This window comes from Python bivittatus, unplaced genomic scaffold (assembly GCF_059951505.1).
Source record: "Python bivittatus isolate LINGU-HERP-01145 unplaced genomic scaffold, Pbiv_v1 ctg000850_np1212, whole genome shotgun sequence".
NCBI lineage: Eukaryota > Metazoa > Chordata > Lepidosauria > Squamata > Pythonidae > Python > Python bivittatus.
The window spans coordinates 33,368,553-33,390,000 of record NW_028277112.1 but is presented as its reverse complement, the minus strand read 5'-3'; the positions used below and the strand labels follow the sequence as shown (position 1 = coordinate 33,390,000).

At 35.6% G+C, this 21,448-nt stretch overlaps 1 protein-coding gene across 2 annotated transcripts in view; it reads left to right on the top strand.

Moving 5' to 3' along the window:
- Positions 1 to 21,448, top strand: part of ERCC6L2 (ERCC excision repair 6 like 2) — a 67,255-nt gene that overhangs the window by 26,075 nt on the left and 19,732 nt on the right. For both annotated transcript variants that reach the window (XM_088129860.1, XM_088129861.1), the window contains exons 10-18: positions 381 to 500; positions 5,465 to 5,536; positions 6,771 to 6,916; positions 9,158 to 9,253; positions 9,339 to 9,438; positions 11,912 to 12,064; positions 12,699 to 12,770; positions 14,369 to 15,533; positions 17,792 to 17,946. In XM_088129860.1, coding sequence (XP_087985986.1) covers positions 381 to 500; positions 5,465 to 5,536; positions 6,771 to 6,916; positions 9,158 to 9,253; positions 9,339 to 9,438; positions 11,912 to 12,064; positions 12,699 to 12,770; positions 14,369 to 15,533; positions 17,792 to 17,946 — 2,079 coding nt within the window. The remainder of the gene's footprint in view (positions 1 to 380; positions 501 to 5,464; positions 5,537 to 6,770; positions 6,917 to 9,157; positions 9,254 to 9,338; positions 9,439 to 11,911; positions 12,065 to 12,698; positions 12,771 to 14,368; positions 15,534 to 17,791; positions 17,947 to 21,448) is intronic.

Sequence of the window (21,448 nt, the reverse complement as noted above, 5' to 3'; positions counted from 1 at the left end):
TGTTTGTAGGTGACCAAATACTTATTTTCCACCATGATTTGCAAATAAATTCTTTAAAAATCAGACAATGTGATTTTCTGGATTTTTTTTCTCATTTTGTCTCTCATAGTTGAGGTATACCTATGATGAAAATTACAGGCCTCTCTCATCTTTTTAAGTGGGAGAACTTGCACAACTGGTGGCTGACTAAATACTTTTTTGCCCCACTGTATTGTTTTCTGAATTCCATAGAGAAAGAATACACTCATCAAATGTAGAAGATGTAAAATTTTTCAAATGTTTTCAGTCCCTCCTTGTACTAAGTGTATTCTTCCACTTCTTTTAATTCAGATACTAATTACTTCAACATTTTCCTTTGCTTAATTTGTATTTTATTTTAGGAGGCCCACATCACGAGGATCTGCAGCCACGTTTTTTCCAAGTTTCCTGATTTTGTGCACCTTAGCAAAAATGCTGCTTTTGAAACTCTTTCTGATCCAAAATATAGTGGGAAAATGAAAGTAAGTAAATGAAGGGAAAGATGGAGTAGATCTGTTTCCCAGTATGTATTTTTCTGTTTGCATTCAGCATACCATTTGTGAAAACAAAAAATTATAACATTGTAATGATTATACAATTATAATTATTATAATTATTATAAAACTATTGTCATTGCCACTATGGAGACTCTAATCTAGAATTCCCAGGAAAGTAAAGTGGCAGTGACAATAGTTGGGTAGTTTGGGATCTGGCCATGCATATATCAAATCTCTTTCTTTTTACTAGCCTAGAAGGAAAAGAACCAGAATATGTAAAAGTACCTTAGTTGGATTTCTGACTTCTCAGAAGTCTGCAATAATACCTTAATAATGTCTCCCTTTATAGTGATAGGAACTCTGCCTGAGAACTGACACTGAGATCTTGTAGTGTATGTACAGTTATGCAGAAGCAGCACCAGCAAATGAGCAGTAGTGAAACAAGTGGAGAACTTTTTCTCGCCGCTAACAGCCAGGCATTTGGGCCTTCCTAAAACAACAGTGCAAATTATTTATTGGATTGCTTTCACCTTGCAGGTAACAGCTGCCCAGAAAGGATGTTCCTGTTTCCACCTAAGTTTTATATAGTCAATGAGTCATGCCACCCATACAGTCTTCTGCATTTTTGTAAGCACTGCACTACTTCAGGCATATTTTAAAACACGAAACTAGCAAGACACTAATAAAATGAAGGCTTCAATCAGGCACAGTTGCCCTCAGGAGATTTACTTTATTTTTAATGAGTCTACGAAAGCTTCAGCTGAGAGAAGGTTATAAAAATATTACAGAGACAGCTTTTAAAATTACATTTGATCCCAAAACTCAAGAATTTATTGCTGACTTCTGTAGGTATAACTTACATGAACAAATCGGTAACTGAAAAATTAGTGAGACTGAAATAGTTATCTGAGTAGGCAGGACAGTAGCAAGTTTGTTTTTATGAATTAGTACAATTTCTAAATTATTTCAGTTATCTGTCATGTACCTTCTTTGTGTCGGAAAATATTTTCTGTGTGAAATAATAGACTGGCTATCTCTGGTAGTTATTAAAAATAATGCACAAAGGTTCAGGCAGATCTTCAATAAGTTCCTTCAGTACTCTAGGATGCAGTTCATCTCAACATATTCAAACAAGTATTCCCTGATCCTCAGTCCTGTCCTTTCCTTGTGCTATTTGTAACCTGTTTGGTGGAAAACAATATCCAGTCACAGAAGAAGACAGAAACTTGCTATATATGATGTCCAGGAGTGAGGGAGTATTGGATCTAGCAGATCTGCAGATCTTCCACCAGCAAACTTTTGTTCCAACTCATTTGAAGTCCTGAGATAGAAAAGGACAACTTTGCAGAGGTGGAGGGGAGGGTCCAATGTGAGGTTTCCCTCTCTGGTATCTGAGCATTTTTCCCATTCAGAGGGGCAACCAGTAAAATCCAGGCTTCATAGGATTGTAGTCTTAGTAAATTAAGAGGATGCTTATTTGCTATTGCATCAATATTTATTTTATATTTATATATTTATTGGCCAGTGACTGAACAGATTGCAGATTTGAGGTTGAAATTCCTCTTTTGTGCCCTGCTTTTGCTGTAGATTTTCTATTGCCAGATGTGGACATACTTCTTTTGAGAATAACAGTATGACTATTATATGGAATGAGTTGGATTATTTGTTTCCATGCTAAAAGAGCATTGTTTGTGGACAAACTATTAGCATTTCAAGGCCTCTGTAGTCTAGGAAGCCAGAACCCACTGTGAATGGTACAGTAGAGGACAGTTGAAGCAGAGAAGAATATCCAGCTGACTGAGAATTGAGAAAAGTTCAAAGAAATTCTCAACAGGGATGTAGTACAGTGGATTTAAAAAAGGATGCTGTTCAAGATGTTTGTGGTATTTCATTTGCTTTTTAGCAATGTGTAGTCTGTGTGATCATTGCATGGTAGACAAAGATCAAATGATGAGCAAGTTATAATGTTACATACATATGGTTTGTGACTCTGACATTATTGCTATGTTGATGCTATTTTTGTTCTATGCATTTTCTTTTATTTAACATTAGATAAAGCCCTTTATTAGCCTAGAGAGGATTATTTGTATAATAAAGCATGGACAGCCATAAACAAATGCTGTGCTCTCATATTGGCTTGTAGTTCATAATATTTACAGAATGGAATCCTATGATGTACTGTCCGTGAGCAACAGCCATTTCTGCTCATTGAAGAGGATGGGATTCCTCTCCCTGATTTCAAAAAGTGCTTCAGAGGATCCATAAAGATGGAAGGAATGTGAGGGGATGTGGAGCAAGGTGAAGAATGGGATATCCCATTTTCTGAGCAGATTTGTTTCTAGCATTGGATGCTAGAATCAACTCCCTAGCATTGGATGCTCATAAATCATAAAATACCTTAACTCAGTTGATTCTCTTTTTTCCTTGGAAGTTCATCTTAAAAAAAGATGAATAGGTTGTTGATCCATTTCAGTGTCTATTTGTTAGCTCCAGCTTTGGAAATGTATAAAATACATAACTAGAAGGTTCCTGGTGATGATTTAATCCCTCCTGAGCTAATTAAAAATAACTCAGTGTGGTGGACTTCCATTATTTATCTTTCTCAATAAATATGGTTGTATTTAGGAAATGGGGGTTAGCAGCTATTTTTCCTACCTTTAAAAAATTAGAACGCCTAGCAAACTATAGACCTATTAGCTTGCTTAGCACAATCAGTAAACTCTGTACCAGACATCTGTATTGGAATCTAAGGGACAGGAACAAGAAAAACCTAGTGGAAGAATAGGCTGGATTCCAGAAGTGTGGATCTGTCTTTGTCCAGTGCCTAGTGCTCCAGCATTTAATTGAAAAATACTCCTTTCAGAGTCCTTTCTTTGTATGCAGACTTTATAGATCTCAAGTCTGCATTTCATTCCCTTTCTTGAGCCAAATTGTGGGAGAAACTGGAAGCTTCTTTGATTGATCAGTGCTTGCTATCTCTTATTCATATCTCCACAATGGTATGTTCCTAAAAGTCAGATGCAAACTCCAAAGTCATTAATCAAGTACTGTTACAACCCCAAAGTTGAGCAGAGCTTCTGTTAAACTTTTTCATAAATGCTATGATGGGCCTTCTATACCCCTCCCTCTGCGCCCCCCTCCCCCCAGTCAAAGAAACATGGATGGATGGAGTGATCATTCTGTCTAGGTTCTCTGTAGGACTCAAAAGAGCACGGGACAGGGGGAGGGGGAGTGGCTTTGCTCAGTATTGAAGAGAGGATCATCTGGAAATAAATTCTCACAAAACCAAACTCATGGCCTTTGCCAAGAGATCAAAGGCACACTTCTGGCATATAACATACTTGTGACATATAAAGGGAACACAGTTGAGCAGATCTCATGCTTTTAAATACCTCAGCTTGATCTTTCATGCTTCTGGCTCTAGCAAGCTCACAGCAACTCTGATCCCCCAAACACCCAGAAATATACTATCACCATTTAAAATTTCTTCTAATCAAAAGACAGCTTCTTCAGACCTGCAGCCCTTAAACTATCTGAAGAAAAGTCATGATGCAACTTCTTTATATAAATCAGGTAGGACCACTTTCCAACTTAGCCCCCCGCCCCCCAGAATTTGTCCACTCCAAATTCCTAAAAGCAGGTATCTCACTGTGTCTCTTAATATCATTCTATAACTAGATGAAAGTGGAGGACAGAGTATGGATGTTGATACTAAATTTTTGGCCAAGACAGTATTCCCAATGGACCTAGCCCCCATAATGTTGGAGGAAGATATCAGTCCCCGTAAAAGTGAATCTTGCTGGACAAATTACTGTATCACTTGGACTCTACCCCCCACTCCATTTACTCCGTGAACAGTGTATAATGGGGACACACTACCAAACTGATTTAGGCTAAACTCTAAACTTTCCCAGCACTGAACACCTAAGGTATAGAGCAGTGTTTCTCAACCTTGGCCGCTTGAAGATGTGTGGACTTCAGTTACTAGAATTCCCCAGCCAGCAAGGCTGGCTGGGGAATTCTGGGAGTTGAAGTCCACACATCTTCAAGTTGTCAAGGTTGAAAAACACTGGTATAGAGTAACATTAGTTGCATACTTTACACAGCTAAAGGGCTCTAACAATAGAAGGGTCTTTACTTTGGTTTGCTGCAGTATCATCACTGCTGTGATAGATGGAAGACACAGGAAGAACTTCTCTGAATATTTTTGCTGCTGGAATGCTGGGCAACTTGAAACTACCAACCACATCTTCCTATGCTGCTCATTTTAGACAGACACCCGAAGTACCCTTATTGTCCCACTATTCACTAGGTTTCCAGGTATCTAGAGCAATTTTAGACCTCCCTACAAATCTCTGACTCATAACATTGCCAAATTCTGGGCAGCATTGTACAAAAATTGTCAGGAATTGACAGCCAGCTAGAGCTAAAGAGGCTTGACACATGCCTAACTATTATACTGCTGGTGCTTACTTCCAGATATTTGGTTGTATAGCTTCTGTTGCCACAACTTAATTTTCAATTCATTTTTTTCTTGTAGGTTGCAGATAGCACAGTATATCAATTTACTATATTTTATTCATTAGTTTTAAGTTTTATTGAGCATGAAACTGAGCAAACTCAGGGAGGCAGTGAAGGACCGGAAGGCCTGGCGCAGTATGGTTCATGGGGTCACGGAGAGTCGGACACGACTTAACGACTAAACAACAACAAAGTTTTATAGAAGTTTTATGGCTTTTATTTTACCATCTTTTAGCTCTGTAGTCCCTGTTCTCATAAGTTCTAGATACAAACTGTTTTTATGTGATAGTTTTGATTCTGTTGTATCTGTATTTTTGTTTAATGCTGATTAAAGACCAAACTAAAAATAATTGTATTATATAAAATAGATATGGTAATACATTTTGGATGAGATTTAGCCAGTGTTGTTTTCCATTGTTCACTTCCAGATCCTTCAGAAACTTTTAAATCATTTCAGAAAAAACAAGGATAAAGTGCTTCTTTTTTCTTTTTCAACAAAGGTAAGCTATGTGATCTTAATATAATACCCAGGGAATATCAGCATCTTTCACCCATTATTGCTTTCTCACTTGAAATGATTATGCTTGGAATAATAGTAAGTGAGGCATCTTCAAATACTATACTTCTTTACAGGAGAACACTTTAATGTAAGAAAACCTTTTACATCATATATTTCTAATCTGATAACCACAAATCTATTGTTTGGCAAATGATCATATGAGGTTTTCTCCCTCTCTCAGAATGCTAAAATTTAGGAGCATTCATGGAAAATAATTCAGATTCAAGACCAATGAAAGGAAATACAGAATAGATATTAAAAATGTAGAATGCATCGCCATCAGATGTGATGAGGGCCACCAATTTAGATGTGTGGAAGATAGAGTTAGCAAGGCTTACTAGTTGCAGTGCATACTGCTCCTGAATAACAGGCAGAATATCTTATATGTCAGCTGCCAGAGGGTGTTAAAGTGGACTATCTTCCTGTTTGTGTTTTTGAAATTCCCAATATGCATTGTTGGCACCTGTGCAATACAGATTCTGGATTTATGAGTCTTTGGCTTTGATTCAGCAGGGCTCTTCTTACATTCCTTTGTTCATGTAATAAAATCAGTTTGTGTATATCATAACATGATGATCAGCATGTAGATGTGATATATTTCCAGCACTGAACATTTTTCTATAAGAAAAATGTGTAATATGTGAATCACCTGATAAATATAAGATTATATTGAACTGACTTCCTTGGAAGTAAATCCTATTGAATCCCATGGGATTTATTTCTGAATAATATATATAAGATTGTACTTCTAACTAACCCAAACTCTTTGGTCTTGTTTTGTGGAATTCCTGCTTTGCAATTTTTGGGACTTATGACAGGTCAATCAAGATAAGGCAGTAATAGCCATGTCATAAGTCCCAAAAGTTGCAAGCAGAAATTCCACACATAATTGCCTGGATTTTACAAATTCTGATGTAAATGTATCTGAAGTTTCTATATTAAATTAAAACCTTATTAATTTCATATGGTAGAGAGTGGGGAAATTTAAATTTTAGTACTAATGTAGTAAATACAAACAGTAGAAATTAGAAATATTTCTATTAAGCCAGTAGATACTTGTGAGTTTGGAATGATGATAAAAATTGAGCTATTAGTGGTCCTTTAATAACTTGATTTGCCTGGTAGTTGTTTTTTAATTGTTTAATTACTTGGTCTTACTCTGTCTTTTCCATTAGTTGCTTGATATTCTGGAACAATATTGTATGGCATCTGGGCTAGATTACAGAAGACTCGATGGAAATACAAAGGCAGAGGACAGGGTCAAAATAGTAAAAGAGTTCAACAGCATGGAAGAAGTTAGCATTTGCCTGGTTTCTACAATGTAAGAGAATACTGTGTCTGCTTCTGTCTAGGTAGAAATTTATTGCAAATTTACTGCACTCCCACTTGATTGATCTTGCGTTTTGTCACCTCCTTGGGAAGAAGCAATAACATTACTGTCTGCTATTATAAAACTGGGAAGTCGACTTCATCAATCAAAGCTATGAGGGTAGAAGTTAGAAATGAATCACATCCTTATGTATTACCATGTTTCTTTACTCTTCTCCCTTGCTGGGTTTAGTCTGATATCTGAAACCAATGATGAATATTGTTAAATAAATAAAAGTTTTATATTGGTTTTAGAATCAAAATAACTTTGCATACTTTTTGAAAGACAGTATCTTAAACTGTGTTTGAATGAAGCCATTAGATAGGTAGACAGATATACAAGTTCAAAGAATTAACACAAATTACAGCTATCATTATATTTTGTAGCTGTAATTAACTGGTCTTAGTGCTTAAACGTCTCTCACAATATATTGCTGATTTTACATTTCTGTGATTTAGTACCCAGAACTTATGGATTACCATTTTTCTTAAGCTAGTCTGTATCAAATGAAGAGACGGGTGTGAAGAACCTGCATCTTAGATAGTCTCCATAAGCCACTGTATATGATAAAGAATGGAAATACCATACTTTCCCTTGTACTGCAGTTCCTGTCCTTCCTCTACCCCCAGTTTTCTGTGGTCGGTGGATGCAACACTGATTTATTTGCAGCAAGGTTCATGTGAGAGACCAACTAATTCATCCTTTTCTCACTTCTCTGGCTCCAGTTTATCCTCTGCCCCAATCTTCTACCAAGGGCAGACATTTTGCTTTAAGACAAAGCAACATATACAAATAATAACATTGCTTTTATCCTGCTTAATGTAAGGTATCACAAAATACTGTCTTGTTCACTGAAGATTTTGGTCTCCTAAGCCAAATAACTTAGTAGCTTACAGACTTTGGAACACAGCTATATAATGTATTACCTCAGGAAAAGTAACAACTACTGTTTTAGGAACAGCTCATACCAAGTCCATCAGTGATTCAATAGACTGTAACAGGTTTCTGCTGTTTTCTGTTTATAGCTCTGATAGTACTTTTCTGAGGGCATGAAATGATGAGAAGATACCTTTAGTAAGAAGAGTAATCCTTTTTTTCCCACTGAAGCATAATAAGATTATTCAGCTAAGAGTTATTGTAGATATGAGCCACAGAAGAAACACGCTGACATGTGTTAAAGTTTTTAGAAACTATTTTAGACATATTCTTCTAGACTTACTCAGAAATTTTATTGCTTCAAAACATTTGTAAAGAAAAAGGACTCCGTACACTGCTGTGATTTTAAAACAGGAAAACTTATCACACAGTAATGGTACATTGACACATGCAATTTGATTTTCAGTCTCTGCACTAAAGACTGTAAAGCCATCTAAATGTGTCAGTAAGACTTGTCAACATGGAATAAGCTTAGTTGCAGGGATATCTGTGGGGTGTGTATATATATAAAAAAACTCAAGAAGATGCTATGAACCAGATGATAAAAACCCCGCCCCTTCTTAAAAGTGCATCACTGCCACCCATCCCAACACCTTCCCTGTGTCCTTGCTAAGTAGTTTAATATAAAAGTGCATCATAATTGCTAATGTGTTCTATTTTCACCTAATTTAAAAAATGGTGGAAAGGAAGTGTTGCATGAAAAGTAGAAGCATGACATTAAGAGCATTTAGATAACTTTGTCTCTTGAGTTTTTATTGGAAACTGAAATGCACATGGATGATGTCTCTTTCTTTCAAATGGCAGAATACTTTTTCTTTAAATAGAGCAATATATATAATATAAATGTTAATTTTTCTCCCTGTAAGTTGGTAAAGAATGAAAACCTTATGTTGTTGGGCAGCTATATACCTTAAAGTTATGATGCTACTATAAATACAGCTATGATTTTCCCATCACCAGGATGTGAATTATGGGAAGTGATTAGGCATCACCTCTAGTGCACTCAAATGGTTTTAGAAAAATCTTGATCGGCTAAGAAACTGCAGTAAGTTTGTCTATAATGAAGATCTGGATCTACATTGTATATTTGTTTGATTTTTGTTTTGTAGCCATACTTTAATAGCCACCTGATAATTGAGAATCTGTCACTAGTTGGTAAAGAAAAAAATCTTTATAATAGAACTACTGTATGTATAAATTGTTTTGTACTCCTTTATTTGTTTCTTACCCTCTGTATTTCTTCTGCTTATTATAAAGGGCTGGTGGATTGGGTCTTAATTTTGTTGGTGCTAATATTGTTATATTGTTCGATCCAACATGGAATCCAGCTAATGATCTTCAAGCCATTGACAGGTACATTCTAATGGTTTAAAAAAGTTTTATTTTAATGGTTATGAGATTCTTCTTTATTTTGACTCTGGAAATAATGGTTTTGCAGAGTATACAGAATTGGCCAGCGTAGGGATGTGAAAGTATTTCGGCTAATTTCTTTGGGGACTGTGGAAGAGATGATGTACTTACGACAGGTTTACAAACAGGTAAAGTTTTCATTATGTTTGTAATCATATTGCTTTCTTAATGTATTGCTATGTCTTGGCCTGTTTATTAAGGAGGGGAAGTCAACCAAATACAACTCAATAATCTTTAGCTTGGTTTTAGAGCTTTTGAATTCATTTAATTCTCATTCATAAAATTAAGCATTCCTGCAAAGTATGCAAACTCTGCCATTTATCCAAATGCTTTTAATAAAAAAATCAAATTTTATTTTATGATTACATCCACAGTTACAGCAGCATATTTGTTAGGATAGCCAAAGTGGCACAAGAGGGTATGCAAACTTTTAAGCTCTCAACAATTCTTCAGCAGGCAAGAGTTAGAAATCTCAGGGAATGTTCAAGCACTGAGGCCTGCAGTTTAAAGGGACTTTCAGGCAGAAGATTGTAGACTGTGAATGCAGTCAGTGGGAGATGTTGGCACTGTTTTCATTGGGATTCATGGACAAAGAATGATGGCTGTCCCATCCCTTTCTCCACCTTCTTCTACCCCAGTACTGAAAATACAAAGACTGTTAATCTCCAAACTCTTTCCAGCCATAGGTGAAGTACTCAGGCTTTTGTGTGAATTTAAGAAACTTGATAGTCTTCCTATCATATGTCACCATACTATATAAGCATCCTTAATGCCTTCTTAGCTCAGATGTGTTTTCTCTTGAGCCCCCAGGGCTACCTTGCAAACCCAGGAAAAGATGCAGTTTCTGTAAGGGGCAGCCAACAGGCAAAAAAAAGTGTCGACTTTGAATCTGAATATTGCACAGTATTAATCAAACTGCTTTTCTTATGCAAAACCAAATTGAAGCCAACAAGGATTTAGAGTGCAACAGAGGAGGAAGAAGGAAACACACCAGCCCAAGTCTGATTATCAGATGTGGTCCATGTATTTGACTTATGTCAAGAGTTACGATAGACAGCTTGACAGATTGCCTCTACGTTATCAAATCCTGAAGTATATCTCTGTGGGCTATTTAATTTATAACATATAATTGCAGGAAGGAGCAAGTGGAAAGGACACTTTTTTTGCCATATGTCTAAGGGGTTTTTCCTGCTGTGCTTTATAGTGCACAATCAGTGCATATCTTGAGTATTTCATTGGTCTGTAGCATAAAGTAGAGAGGAAGAAGTTATTTTGCTTCTGAAACATTCTTGTAAAGTGCAGGTAGGGATTACGTGATCTCACTGCAGACATCTCTCACCTAAGATATTTACTGTTAACAATTAAGGCTTTAACATCTTCAGTTCCTTCTCTTTCTCTTCTGTCTTCCAGTTCCTTTTCTGCTCCTCAGTTGGCATCCTAAAATTCCATGTCTCAACCATAAACTTGATATATTCATGCAGGCTGAGTTTTGATCCTTTTAAATCAGACTTCTGATATCCTCCAGCTATGCTGGATTTCAACTCTCATCATCCCCAAGTAGTATGATCCAACACAGCTGGAGAGCAACAGGCTGCTATGGATAGTTTCCAGTGGAAGGCACAGAAATGAAAACTCGAGAATACTAACCATATTACACTAACCATGGAAATGAGTGCTATTGTGTTCACTGGGACTCAGTACTGGGAAAGAAGATCACTGTCATAGAAGTTCATATATCCAGAATCTACACAATATCCAAATTTGTGAAATATAAAGCTTTTAAGTAGCTCTCAGTGCTCCCGCTTTACATGAAGTGGAAGCAGAATAATTTGGAACCTTCAAAAGTTTTTAGCTTGTGTTAAGATTATACATTTTATTGGATAAGATTATGCTGTGCTACATACATTTTGGCTCACTACCAATCTAAATATTTCTATATTTATACAGTATATTTTGGCTGTAATTGTTAAGGTTGGGCTTCAATAAAATGTATAGATAGGGGTGCTGTCTTTGCCATCTTACGTCAGAGGCAGGCAATGTATGATTCATCTGCTTCTCATGCTCCCTTTCCAAAGCCGTTCTCCCACAGACCACCTTGGATCAGAACCATAGTGATTAGGAGGAAGTAGGCTGTTGCTCCAGTCAAAGGAAAACCTAGATGATCAGTACATTGTCTGTGACCAATTACACGGCTTTTATGTGATCTAGCTTAAATAATATTTACTTGATAGTTAAGGATTGTCAGTAAGCAGGTGAGCTTTGTCTAAAATGTTAAAATCATTTGCCATTCTATTAAAATATTGTAAGGATGATGATGAGGTGTCCTTGCAACAGGTTTTTAATAGAGTTATTAATTTCATGTTATGCAAAATAATGGGAAACATCATGACATATTTTCCCTGTCCTGTCCTGTCCTGTCTGGTAAGTTAATGTGATAGAACAATAACAGCATCTGCCAAGGAAAATAAAACTTAGTATTATTTCCTTGTAGGATATTCTGCTTGCTTTGAATGAATCTGTTTCTGTATTGTAAATGTTTGGAAATTCTGCTATGTTGCTGCAGGAACATGCTTTTGAAATGTGTGTGTTGTTCTGTTTTAGCAACTGCATTGTGTAGTGATTGGAAGTAAAAATGCCAAGCGATATTTCAAGGCGGTTCAAGGATCCAAAGAGCATCAAGGAGAACTTTTTGGAATTCATAATCTTTTCAGGTTTCAAGACCATGGATCCTGTCTTACAAAAGAGATTCTAGAGGTGCTGTGCTTTTATTTGGGCTTTTTGAATATTTCGATTTATCCTCCCTATTTCTTATCATGTTGGTGAATAATATTCATTAGAAAATACAAAAAAAGGTCCACCATAATAAAATGACAGATTCTCATTTGGTGAAAGTAGTCCAATTTATTAAAATAGTATTTTTCCATTCACTTAATTTTAGCTGTGTACAGATTTACCCTACCAGGAAATGTGGATACATAGTTCTTTCCTTAATATTTATACTGGTTAATTGGTTTATTTATTTATTTTCTTGCTCAGGATGTCAGCCAGCCAATCAGCCTCTCTTCTGGGACAGTCCATTACATATCCCCTCTGTTTTTTTTCTTTCAAACTTCTATATTCCTTAAGACTGTGGGGATTTATGTGGAGGAGGTTGGGAAACTTAGGAAGCTCCCTTATACTGAGCCTGGTACTTTGGCAGTGGGTCTTTTCAGATCTTAGTAAATATGGCAACTGATATTCTCTATTCCTATCCCTTGATGTCAAATTTCTTATTAGGAATTAGAATTCAGAATGTTTATACTGTTTGCATACAATGCAATGACATACATAGAATTTGTAGACCAACTCAGGGACTGACTTACTATAAAATTGCTTTGCTTTTTTATAGAGGGAAGGCCAAGTAGAAGCCGGTGTCATGACAGCTGCTACATGGTTGAAAGAGGGATCCCGGCCTCATGAGGTAGAAATAGTAAATAATAATGTCATGAAACATATTGTGTAATGTTTTCGTAAATGTGATTTATAACATTTCCTTCTTAGGAATAAAATCTGAAGAAAACAGAAGGAATCAGAAAGCAAGTATTAGGAATGTGAGACCAGAATGTGATATTCTGAATGTCAATACATTCTGCTTGCATTATAATATACAAAATTTAATTTCTAGTTCATTTGACAGCTTTTGAGTCTGGCCCATGAAAATATAGAGCTGAATAGATATGATTAGTGTTACATGGCACTGCCAAATATAGCTTAAGTAGCACTAAATAATACAGGGATATCTCATAACAAAATAATAATGTGCAACCAATTAAGAGGTTTTTTTAAAATTAAATAACAAGTGGTATATTATGATGTAGCTATGGGGCTAGTGTAATAGATTGTACATTTGTTTTTTTTTTATTTTGTCTTTCACTCTCTTAAAATCATTATTGTGCTTGAAGGAGATCATTTTCCCTTACCACTAAAATTCAGAATTCAGAATATTCAGTCTAGCAATAGAACTGAGAATTCATGATAATATATTGGTAGCAAGTTATAGAAGTGGTTCCTTGAAATATATAGGATCTGATGTAGGATTCTTATTAGGAAATAACAACAACTTTCAAGAGCTATACCATGAGAACATTTGCAAAGTTTATCTATGCAAAGTTTATCTGAAGTAATTCATTATTTATATTTTGTTATTTTAAAAAGCTTCATTCTAAAAGGAAGCCTAGTACAGCTCATAAACAAGGCATGATAAATATATGTAGCAACTATACCATCAAAGTATACCATAAAATAAAGAATGTGGAGATCAGTCAAATGAGTGCATTAAAAAATAGTTTATACTGTATATTCCACTATTTCTGCAATGTATTTTCTTAAAACTAATTAAATTAAACTTCTAATACTGTATGTTATTAAAACAAGGCTTGTTGAATGGAATAGGATTTGCTTCCTTATTGGGCTAGAAATGCCAATCTAGATATCTTTGGTTTGGATAACTGTTTAGCACAAAAACAAAAAAGAAAAGAAAACAAACCTTGAAAGATTAGATAGTAGAAGCTGTGATGATTTTCTCCTTAGTTAGCAAATAACAGATAGTTTTTTTGTTGTTATACTGTCATCTCAAAAATTTGAATAGTTTCTAAGGATTTGTTTTCTGCAGCAGTCCATACCTGCTTAATATAAGTACAGGCTGGATGCAGATGTACCCCATGAATACAAGAACGCCCTGCCAAAGGAAATGTGAGAAGTCTATCTTTGATACTATCTCTTTTCTGTGAAGCTACCAATACGTTTCACTGTATCTCTCCACTCTTGAAGGTATTTTTTCAGGGAGCAGCAAGTGAAAGGAGAAATTAGAAAAATAATCCCTTTTCATCACTGATGTGTAAAACTAACCCAACAGCAGAGCTCTGCTGATTGTCAGTGTATATCCCACCTTATATTAAAATTATGATATGCTTTTAAACAGTGACAATTATTTTTAAGACAGTGATGTAGTTTTTAAAGACTGAATATTAAGAGTGATATTTCAAAAACATTTTAAAATTAGTGGCTTCTTTCATACAGGAGACAGAGTGTGATTATGAAGATCAAGATACAAAACCATTAGAAAAGGAAGGACTTGATTGTTACAGTGACTTCAGTGATGAGGAGCATGAGAGAAATTCTAAGGTGCAAGCAGTAAGAAACAGAAATTACAAAGCAAAACATACTAAAGTTCCACAGGAACAACTCAGTTTACTGCAGTGTGGATTTCCTAAACTTCTAGAAAAGAAAACTAGAACCGCTGAAGGTGGCGATCACACTGGTATGTCTATTCATGAAAATGCTGATCACAAATCTATGAGACAGCAATCCAAAGGAAAGTCCCAGAATGATGGTTCTGTGAAAATTGAGGACCAGTATAATTCAGGATGTAAGAAAACCTTGTTGTCAAAAATGAGAACTGAGAGACAAGAGAAGCATGGTGAAATAGCAAATAGTGGTTATCCCGTTTTACCATGCTCTGAGGAAGAAAAGGATCAATGTAAAAACACATATAATTCAAATAAAGTTGGGATAGTTATGGACATTGAAGACAACTCAACTGAAAATGATATTATCTTTCCTTCCCAAGTCCCTAATGGTCAGGAATCTATTAAAAGTTTTAAAGAGACAGCCAGAAACGGTGAAGTTTTAGCTGCAGAAAAAAAGCTTTTGCTTACACCATTGCAAAAACATTTGACTTCCAAACAGTTTTATACAAGTGTTCTACCTTTCAGTAAAATGAAACCATTTGAAAACATCCGAAAGATAACAACTATGATAGAAGTAAGTGACGTTAGTGATGAATCTGATGATATTGTGATGTCCAATTCAGGTAAGCAGAAATTCACCAGTACTGCAGAACAAAAACAATTCCAGAACAAGGAAGGAAATAAGTCTTCCAAAACTGTTGTTCATAAAAGCAGTTCAAGCAAGGGAAAAAGCAATGCTGATTCTCAGATTATAGAAGAATATTCAGAAGAAGAAGAAAGCTTTCCAGTGAAGACGGTTAATGCTAATAAAAAAAAACTAATGCTAAAGGGTGATAGGTGTGGAATTCAAATTAAGTCCAGATTCTCACCATACCTCAATTATCCTACTATGACACTGAGAACACATAGTAATTCCAGCAGATACCAGTCTTCTGTCAGAAAAGAGTCATCCTCAGGCCAAGGAGAAAAAATAGGATCACTGGATGGACTTTTTGGTAATTATATTTATTTCACAAAAGATTTTTTTCTAGAAAGAGTAATAACCATAAATTAAACACAAAAAGCTTTTAGTATTTTCATATTTTCTGCTGTTGATCTCTTACATTACATCTTCAGTTCTTCCTTAGACTTTTTCCTTAAGACTGAGATGATAAACTCTTCCTAGGCAGGGATTACATCTCTGTTATATGCTTAAAATCTAAGACACTCAATGTCATCAATATAGTGTCTTGTGTTATTTGGGAGGGATCAGCTCTGCATGGTTCCATTCTTGAGGGAGCAGTTACCGAAGGCAATGATGAACCATTGGTCATTGATACAAATCCTTCTTCCGGGTTTGATCTTGCTTCCAATGTTACTTAACTTTTACATGAACCTATTGGAAGAGATCATCTAGGAATCTGCAATGCATTAAACGTGAAATATTTATTTTAAATGTTTACATACTGCTCATTATGCCATTCATGAGGTCCAGCATTATACCTTTTATACAAAGTTAAAATTCAGCAAAACATATCCAGTGATGTTCTTATGAACTAATTGTATATTAGTCTGTATCACTTCTATTAAACCAGTGGCACATTTGACATCAAAGGCTAAGGTGAGTACACATTTTATTTTGGCATTTGATACCACTTGTTACAATAAAGTTGGGGCATGCCTTATCTTTAAGAAGATGCTCCACAACAGAAAATAGCTTCTTCCTGGCTAACTTTAAATGAATATTCACAGGATGTGATACAGCCAGGAGGTCCTTTATTGACACTGAAGGGAGAAATATGCTTGGGATTTTAATTAATACTGCAAATTGTGGATTTATCTTGTGGCAGGTTTAGAAACAATTACTTTGTAGACAAAAACATAATGGATTGTTTTGTCTAATAATTTTTACAACAAAACCAAGCATTGTTGATGATCTCAAGTATTTGATATTAACAAGTCAAGTATTATTTATGAGTAAAATTAACATTAAGGCTTAACATAAGTGGACCATTTGAGGCAGCTTTACAGTCTGCCTGAATTAGTCTAAACCTACTTTTGTTCAACTGAATTTTTCTTCTGTTCCTTAGTCTTTTTAATTCTGATGTTACTCTTTAAATCAGTGTTTCTCAACCTTGGCAACTTTAAGACCTGTGGACTTCAACTCCCAGTATTCTCCAGCCAGCCTTGCTGGGGATTTCTGGGAGTTGAAGTCCAGAGGTCTTAAAGTTGTCAAGGTTGAGAAACACTGATTTAAATATTCTTTCACTTTAGGAAAGTGAGGGAGGCAGAGGCTTGGTGGTGCTGCTTTTCAATGACTATGCTGGTCCTTTGGAATGACCTCTCACTAGCATCTGATTGGCTCTCACCCAGACTCCCTTCCAGAAGCTGCTCAAAATATAGCTCTTCAAGAGGGCCTTTGGGCCTTTGGTTATAGTCTGGTTTGGCTAATTTAATTTGTTCTTTATTCTATAATGCTTCTTCTGTATCTTTTTTGTAAGTTGTCAAGAGTCCGTACAGATTCAGTGGCTAATAAATGTAATTAATAATATTCTGCTAGAATATTTAATTTGAATATAGGTTGGGGTTGGAGTCGATGGACTGCATAGTACTTTTGTTGTTAGTACTTTTCTATAATCATCGAAACTGATCAAGCAGAAACAGTAATATGGGTTCTGGCTATGTTAAAATTGTGTATCTTTCACAATTGTGTATAACAAGAATTTTAAATGTTTTCACTAATCTTGTATTTGTATTGTGTTGTGCATCAGCCTGATTAATAATGATTAAAAGATAATATTTAATAATGATTATAATTAATGTTGGAGCAGATGGCAGTATCTAGTTCACTTTTTAAAAAAGCTAAGCAAGTTGGACAAGGTTGGAGACACCACCTAGAAATCCCTGGGTTATATAGACTAGAGTGAGAAATTTAAAAACAAAAACATGGAAGAAGACACTTCTCTATTGTTCCCATAAAAACAGCATGATCATATCCATGCAGTCGTTAGAAGTCAAGCTTATTACAAGGGAAATAAAACCTTTATCTTTACTAATGAAAGATAAAAATTGATATTTTTTCAAATTGCTAAATATTTAAATTTATAGATTAAAATGTACCTTCAGCTTTCTAGGATCTTTAGCATTTCTAAATGAATAGTAATTAAAATTAATCTTAGAATTTTGTGAGCAACTTAATTTTTATTGAGCATCTATATATCAATCATACTGCAATCTTAAACCTATACCCTCTGTATTCTGTTTTAATTATTAGATAATGTTGCTGAAGTTCCATATGTTCATTCAAATCAAGATGTGGTTGGCTCAAGCAAGGCTGAAAATCAGATGAGTCATTGGGCAGCGCGAGATGTTTTTGAACTACAACAATTTTCCCAGCTCCCAGCAAACATAGCAGTATGCAGAGCCAAGGTAAAAAGCAGGAGCTGAGAAGTGTATTTCTCTTGCTGTTGTTCTTTAACCTCGGTATTTTCTTTTTTAAACATGGCTGTTCATTGTTGACCGCTATGAGTGATCAAAACACGGTTACTGGAAGATGGTGCCTACAGCAGACTATTAACACAGTGAATATTTCTGTACCAAGGGAAGATTATTATGGAGGTTTCACTGAAAAATACTTATATGTCAGATATGCCAAGGATGTGCATTCTCATACATTATATCCTTTTGCTGCATTTTTTAAAAAGCAACAATCAGAATGGAACTATAGTATGCAAATATCCTCTGCATGTTCATTTCATACATTAAATCAGAAGTTTAAATCAATATGTTTATTTCTGTAATTTCCCCTTCCTGCATCTCTTTGTCACAAGTACAACTTTAGGACTTACGAGTCAAAAGGTTATGATTATAGCAGAAGCCTTTTTTTTTTTTGAAGAATGTCATACTTTATTCTTAAATGTGTATCAGCTGTCCTACTGTATAAACATGACAAGCCTGTTATATTTGGTTCCCTAGCTTTCTGTCCTTTCCTTCAAAACCCTTTTTATTCTATGTTCTTCCCCTTTGGTTCCTTTTTATTTGTCAGCTTTCACATCCTCCATCTAACTCACACTTTCCATAGAGTTTATCTTCTGGCTATGTTGGTAATTGCCACATCACAGACATTGTACTGTCAATCGGTTTCTTGAAACTTCTCCCCCCTGAGAATTTGCAAAGTTTGTTGGGGAGAGGGGGCAAAGTTAGTGGGGAGATCCAGTGAAATCCTGGGTCTTGAGATAGAATGAAGTAATTTAGAAAAGATTTTCAGTCCTACAGTGACAGGGAGACAAGTCTTTCCCTTTCCCTTTGCAAAAAATTAGCATAGATGTTTCCCACTGTATTCCCACAGAATATTATTGCTGTGAATTTCATCACATTCTGCCCTGAAGCAACAAAATTACAGGCACCTTAAAAACCCAGATTTTAAAGAATGCAGCTTGAAAAGCTCCACACTGATTACTATTACATGAACCACAATATAGTGAAAGATCCAGAGCCTCCCTTGATGTGGCCTTTGCTGACTTTAAATTAGAATTTGATTTGATTTCAAGGCCTCTCCTATGGGTGAAACTCAAAGGTCTTGGTGTTGACTCGAGAATACTGTTTCTAATCCAAAGGTTGTTGAATGATTCCAGGATTGGAATATGTTGTGTCCCACAGGACCTTCTATCAAAGCCAATTCCTGTACATAGGAGAGTTATGCAGGGTTGTATCCTTGCCCCTTCCCTATTTAATCTATACAAAAACTCATTGGCTAAGGAACTTTTAGACACAAGCTTTCATCCCCCCAGAACTGCAGAAACATGAATATTCTGCAATCCTTTATGCAGACAATGCAGCCATTATTTCTAGAATGCCAACTGGCCTTAGGCACACTCTTAACACCTTAGCATGCCACTGTAGGGAATACCAGCTTGCAATAAACTACCAGAAGGCCAAAATATTGCTGTTCACTAAAACATTCATGTGATGTGTAGTAGAAGGTCAAAGAGATGGAGCAGGTAAGGGCTTTTAAATACTTAGGTATGATATGTGCACATATTGACTCTATGGTCTTGCAGGCTTGAAGAAGATTTTCAGCCATTCTAATTTTTTTTTTTTCCCCACACTAAAGGTAGGGAATGTATCCCCACTGTGAGCTTTAAAACTACTCACAGCTAAATCTCTGGCTCTCTGCTTTACAGTTCCAGCTGTGGCCCTACCTAAGTTATGGGTTGATGGAAGTGGTGCAAACTAAGTTTATCAGAGCACTGTTTCACACCCCAAAATGCATACCCAATGTTATCTTGAAGTTTGAGACTGGCCAAAAGAGGGTTGAGTTAAGAGTTTGGCTATTAATTATTAATTATTGTCTCAAGTGCCACTGTTTCCTAGCTGGACTGATTCTGCCTCTCCTATCTGATAAATTTCAATCTTCATGGTTTTAAGTAATTCTAAAAAAAAACCAAAACTTTATTCCTGTGGCCTTTCTTTTGAGTACTTAACAGTTTCTTGAATTTACTCAGGTTAAGAGGGACATTAGAGAATGGCTCCTGGACACTGATACAGTAATCACAATGATAGAGGTCTTATTCCTAGTTCTACCTCAACCCAGTTTAACCATACCAGATGGAAACCAGCTAATTATATCAATAATTACAATTAAGGTTCTTTTTACAGCCAGATTCAATAGCTTTCCCCCAGCACTTTTAAATGGGAAATTTAGTAAGGTTCCTATAGATAGTTGAACTTGCCCTTGTGGTGAGGGTTCAATTAAATTCATCCTTCACATGGACTTACACTGTTCATTTTATAATGATAGCCAAAGAAGAGTAACTTTTCCTCTGTTGTCATATGCTCTGGGTTGACCTGAGGAATTTTATGTTGACTTCAGTTAGATAAGAAAAGACTTATTACTTATAACATAGCGAAGTTTTGTATAACAGCAGTAAATGTGCATAAACAGTTGGTCTCAGGCTTACTTTCAGTAATTATTTTCTATTTGTGTTTTAATCATTCTTTTCAGTTACTTCTATGATTACTACCCCTGATTAAATTGTATAGGATGATTTATGTATGTTGTCAAATTACTTTATTATAAGTTGAATATTTACTTCCCCTTTTAGGTTTAGATACAAATTTTATTGAATAATTTTAGCTCTAATAGTGTACTGCTGTATCACTTATTTTATTCTGTCTACTCAGCCATATTTGTACACTTGATTTTATTGTACTCTTTATTTTTTTCTTTATTCTTTATGCTTGTTACTGACCAAAATTAAGTCTCTCTAACTAAATGAGCCACATTTTATTCCCACATAAAGCTATATGGGGTGTCTACCAATTTCATCCCATTCTGTTGGAAAACAAAAATTTACAGTCTCTCTTTTTCTATGTTAGATTACAGGAGAACAAGGCTCAATTCTTTTAAATACAGCTCTCTTTCCTGCCTGTGATCAACCTTGAATCAAGCCTCTGAAGCAGATCAGGTTGCGTCTATACAATTTTAGTTCTTAGTTACAGTGTATATATAAAATATAGTAATGTATAATAGAGAATAATCAAAATTCATAGGATATGTGGAGATTTTCAAAAGCTAAGAAAGCAGAGGAAGCAAGAAGCTTTCTTTTGGATTCATAGACTGACTCACCTGCTTCTCTGACTCCACAATCCTTATTGTGGCCTTGAGATCTTCCCTTTGTGTTGATTCCTACTTTTCTGTCTCCTTTGTGATCTAGTTCACTCACTTCACCAGTATGGGAAACATTTAAATCTGTGATGTAGCATTTTTTTAATTGTTGTTTCATGCCAGTGGTTCTTGTTTGTGAGGCTATAATCATGTTGGACTCAGATGAGAAGCAAATTGCAGAATCAGAGTGGTTGGTAGGAATCATGTTTTGTTAGAGGGATATCTGTATCCCTCCATTTATGGAAGGAAATTCATGTCTCTCAT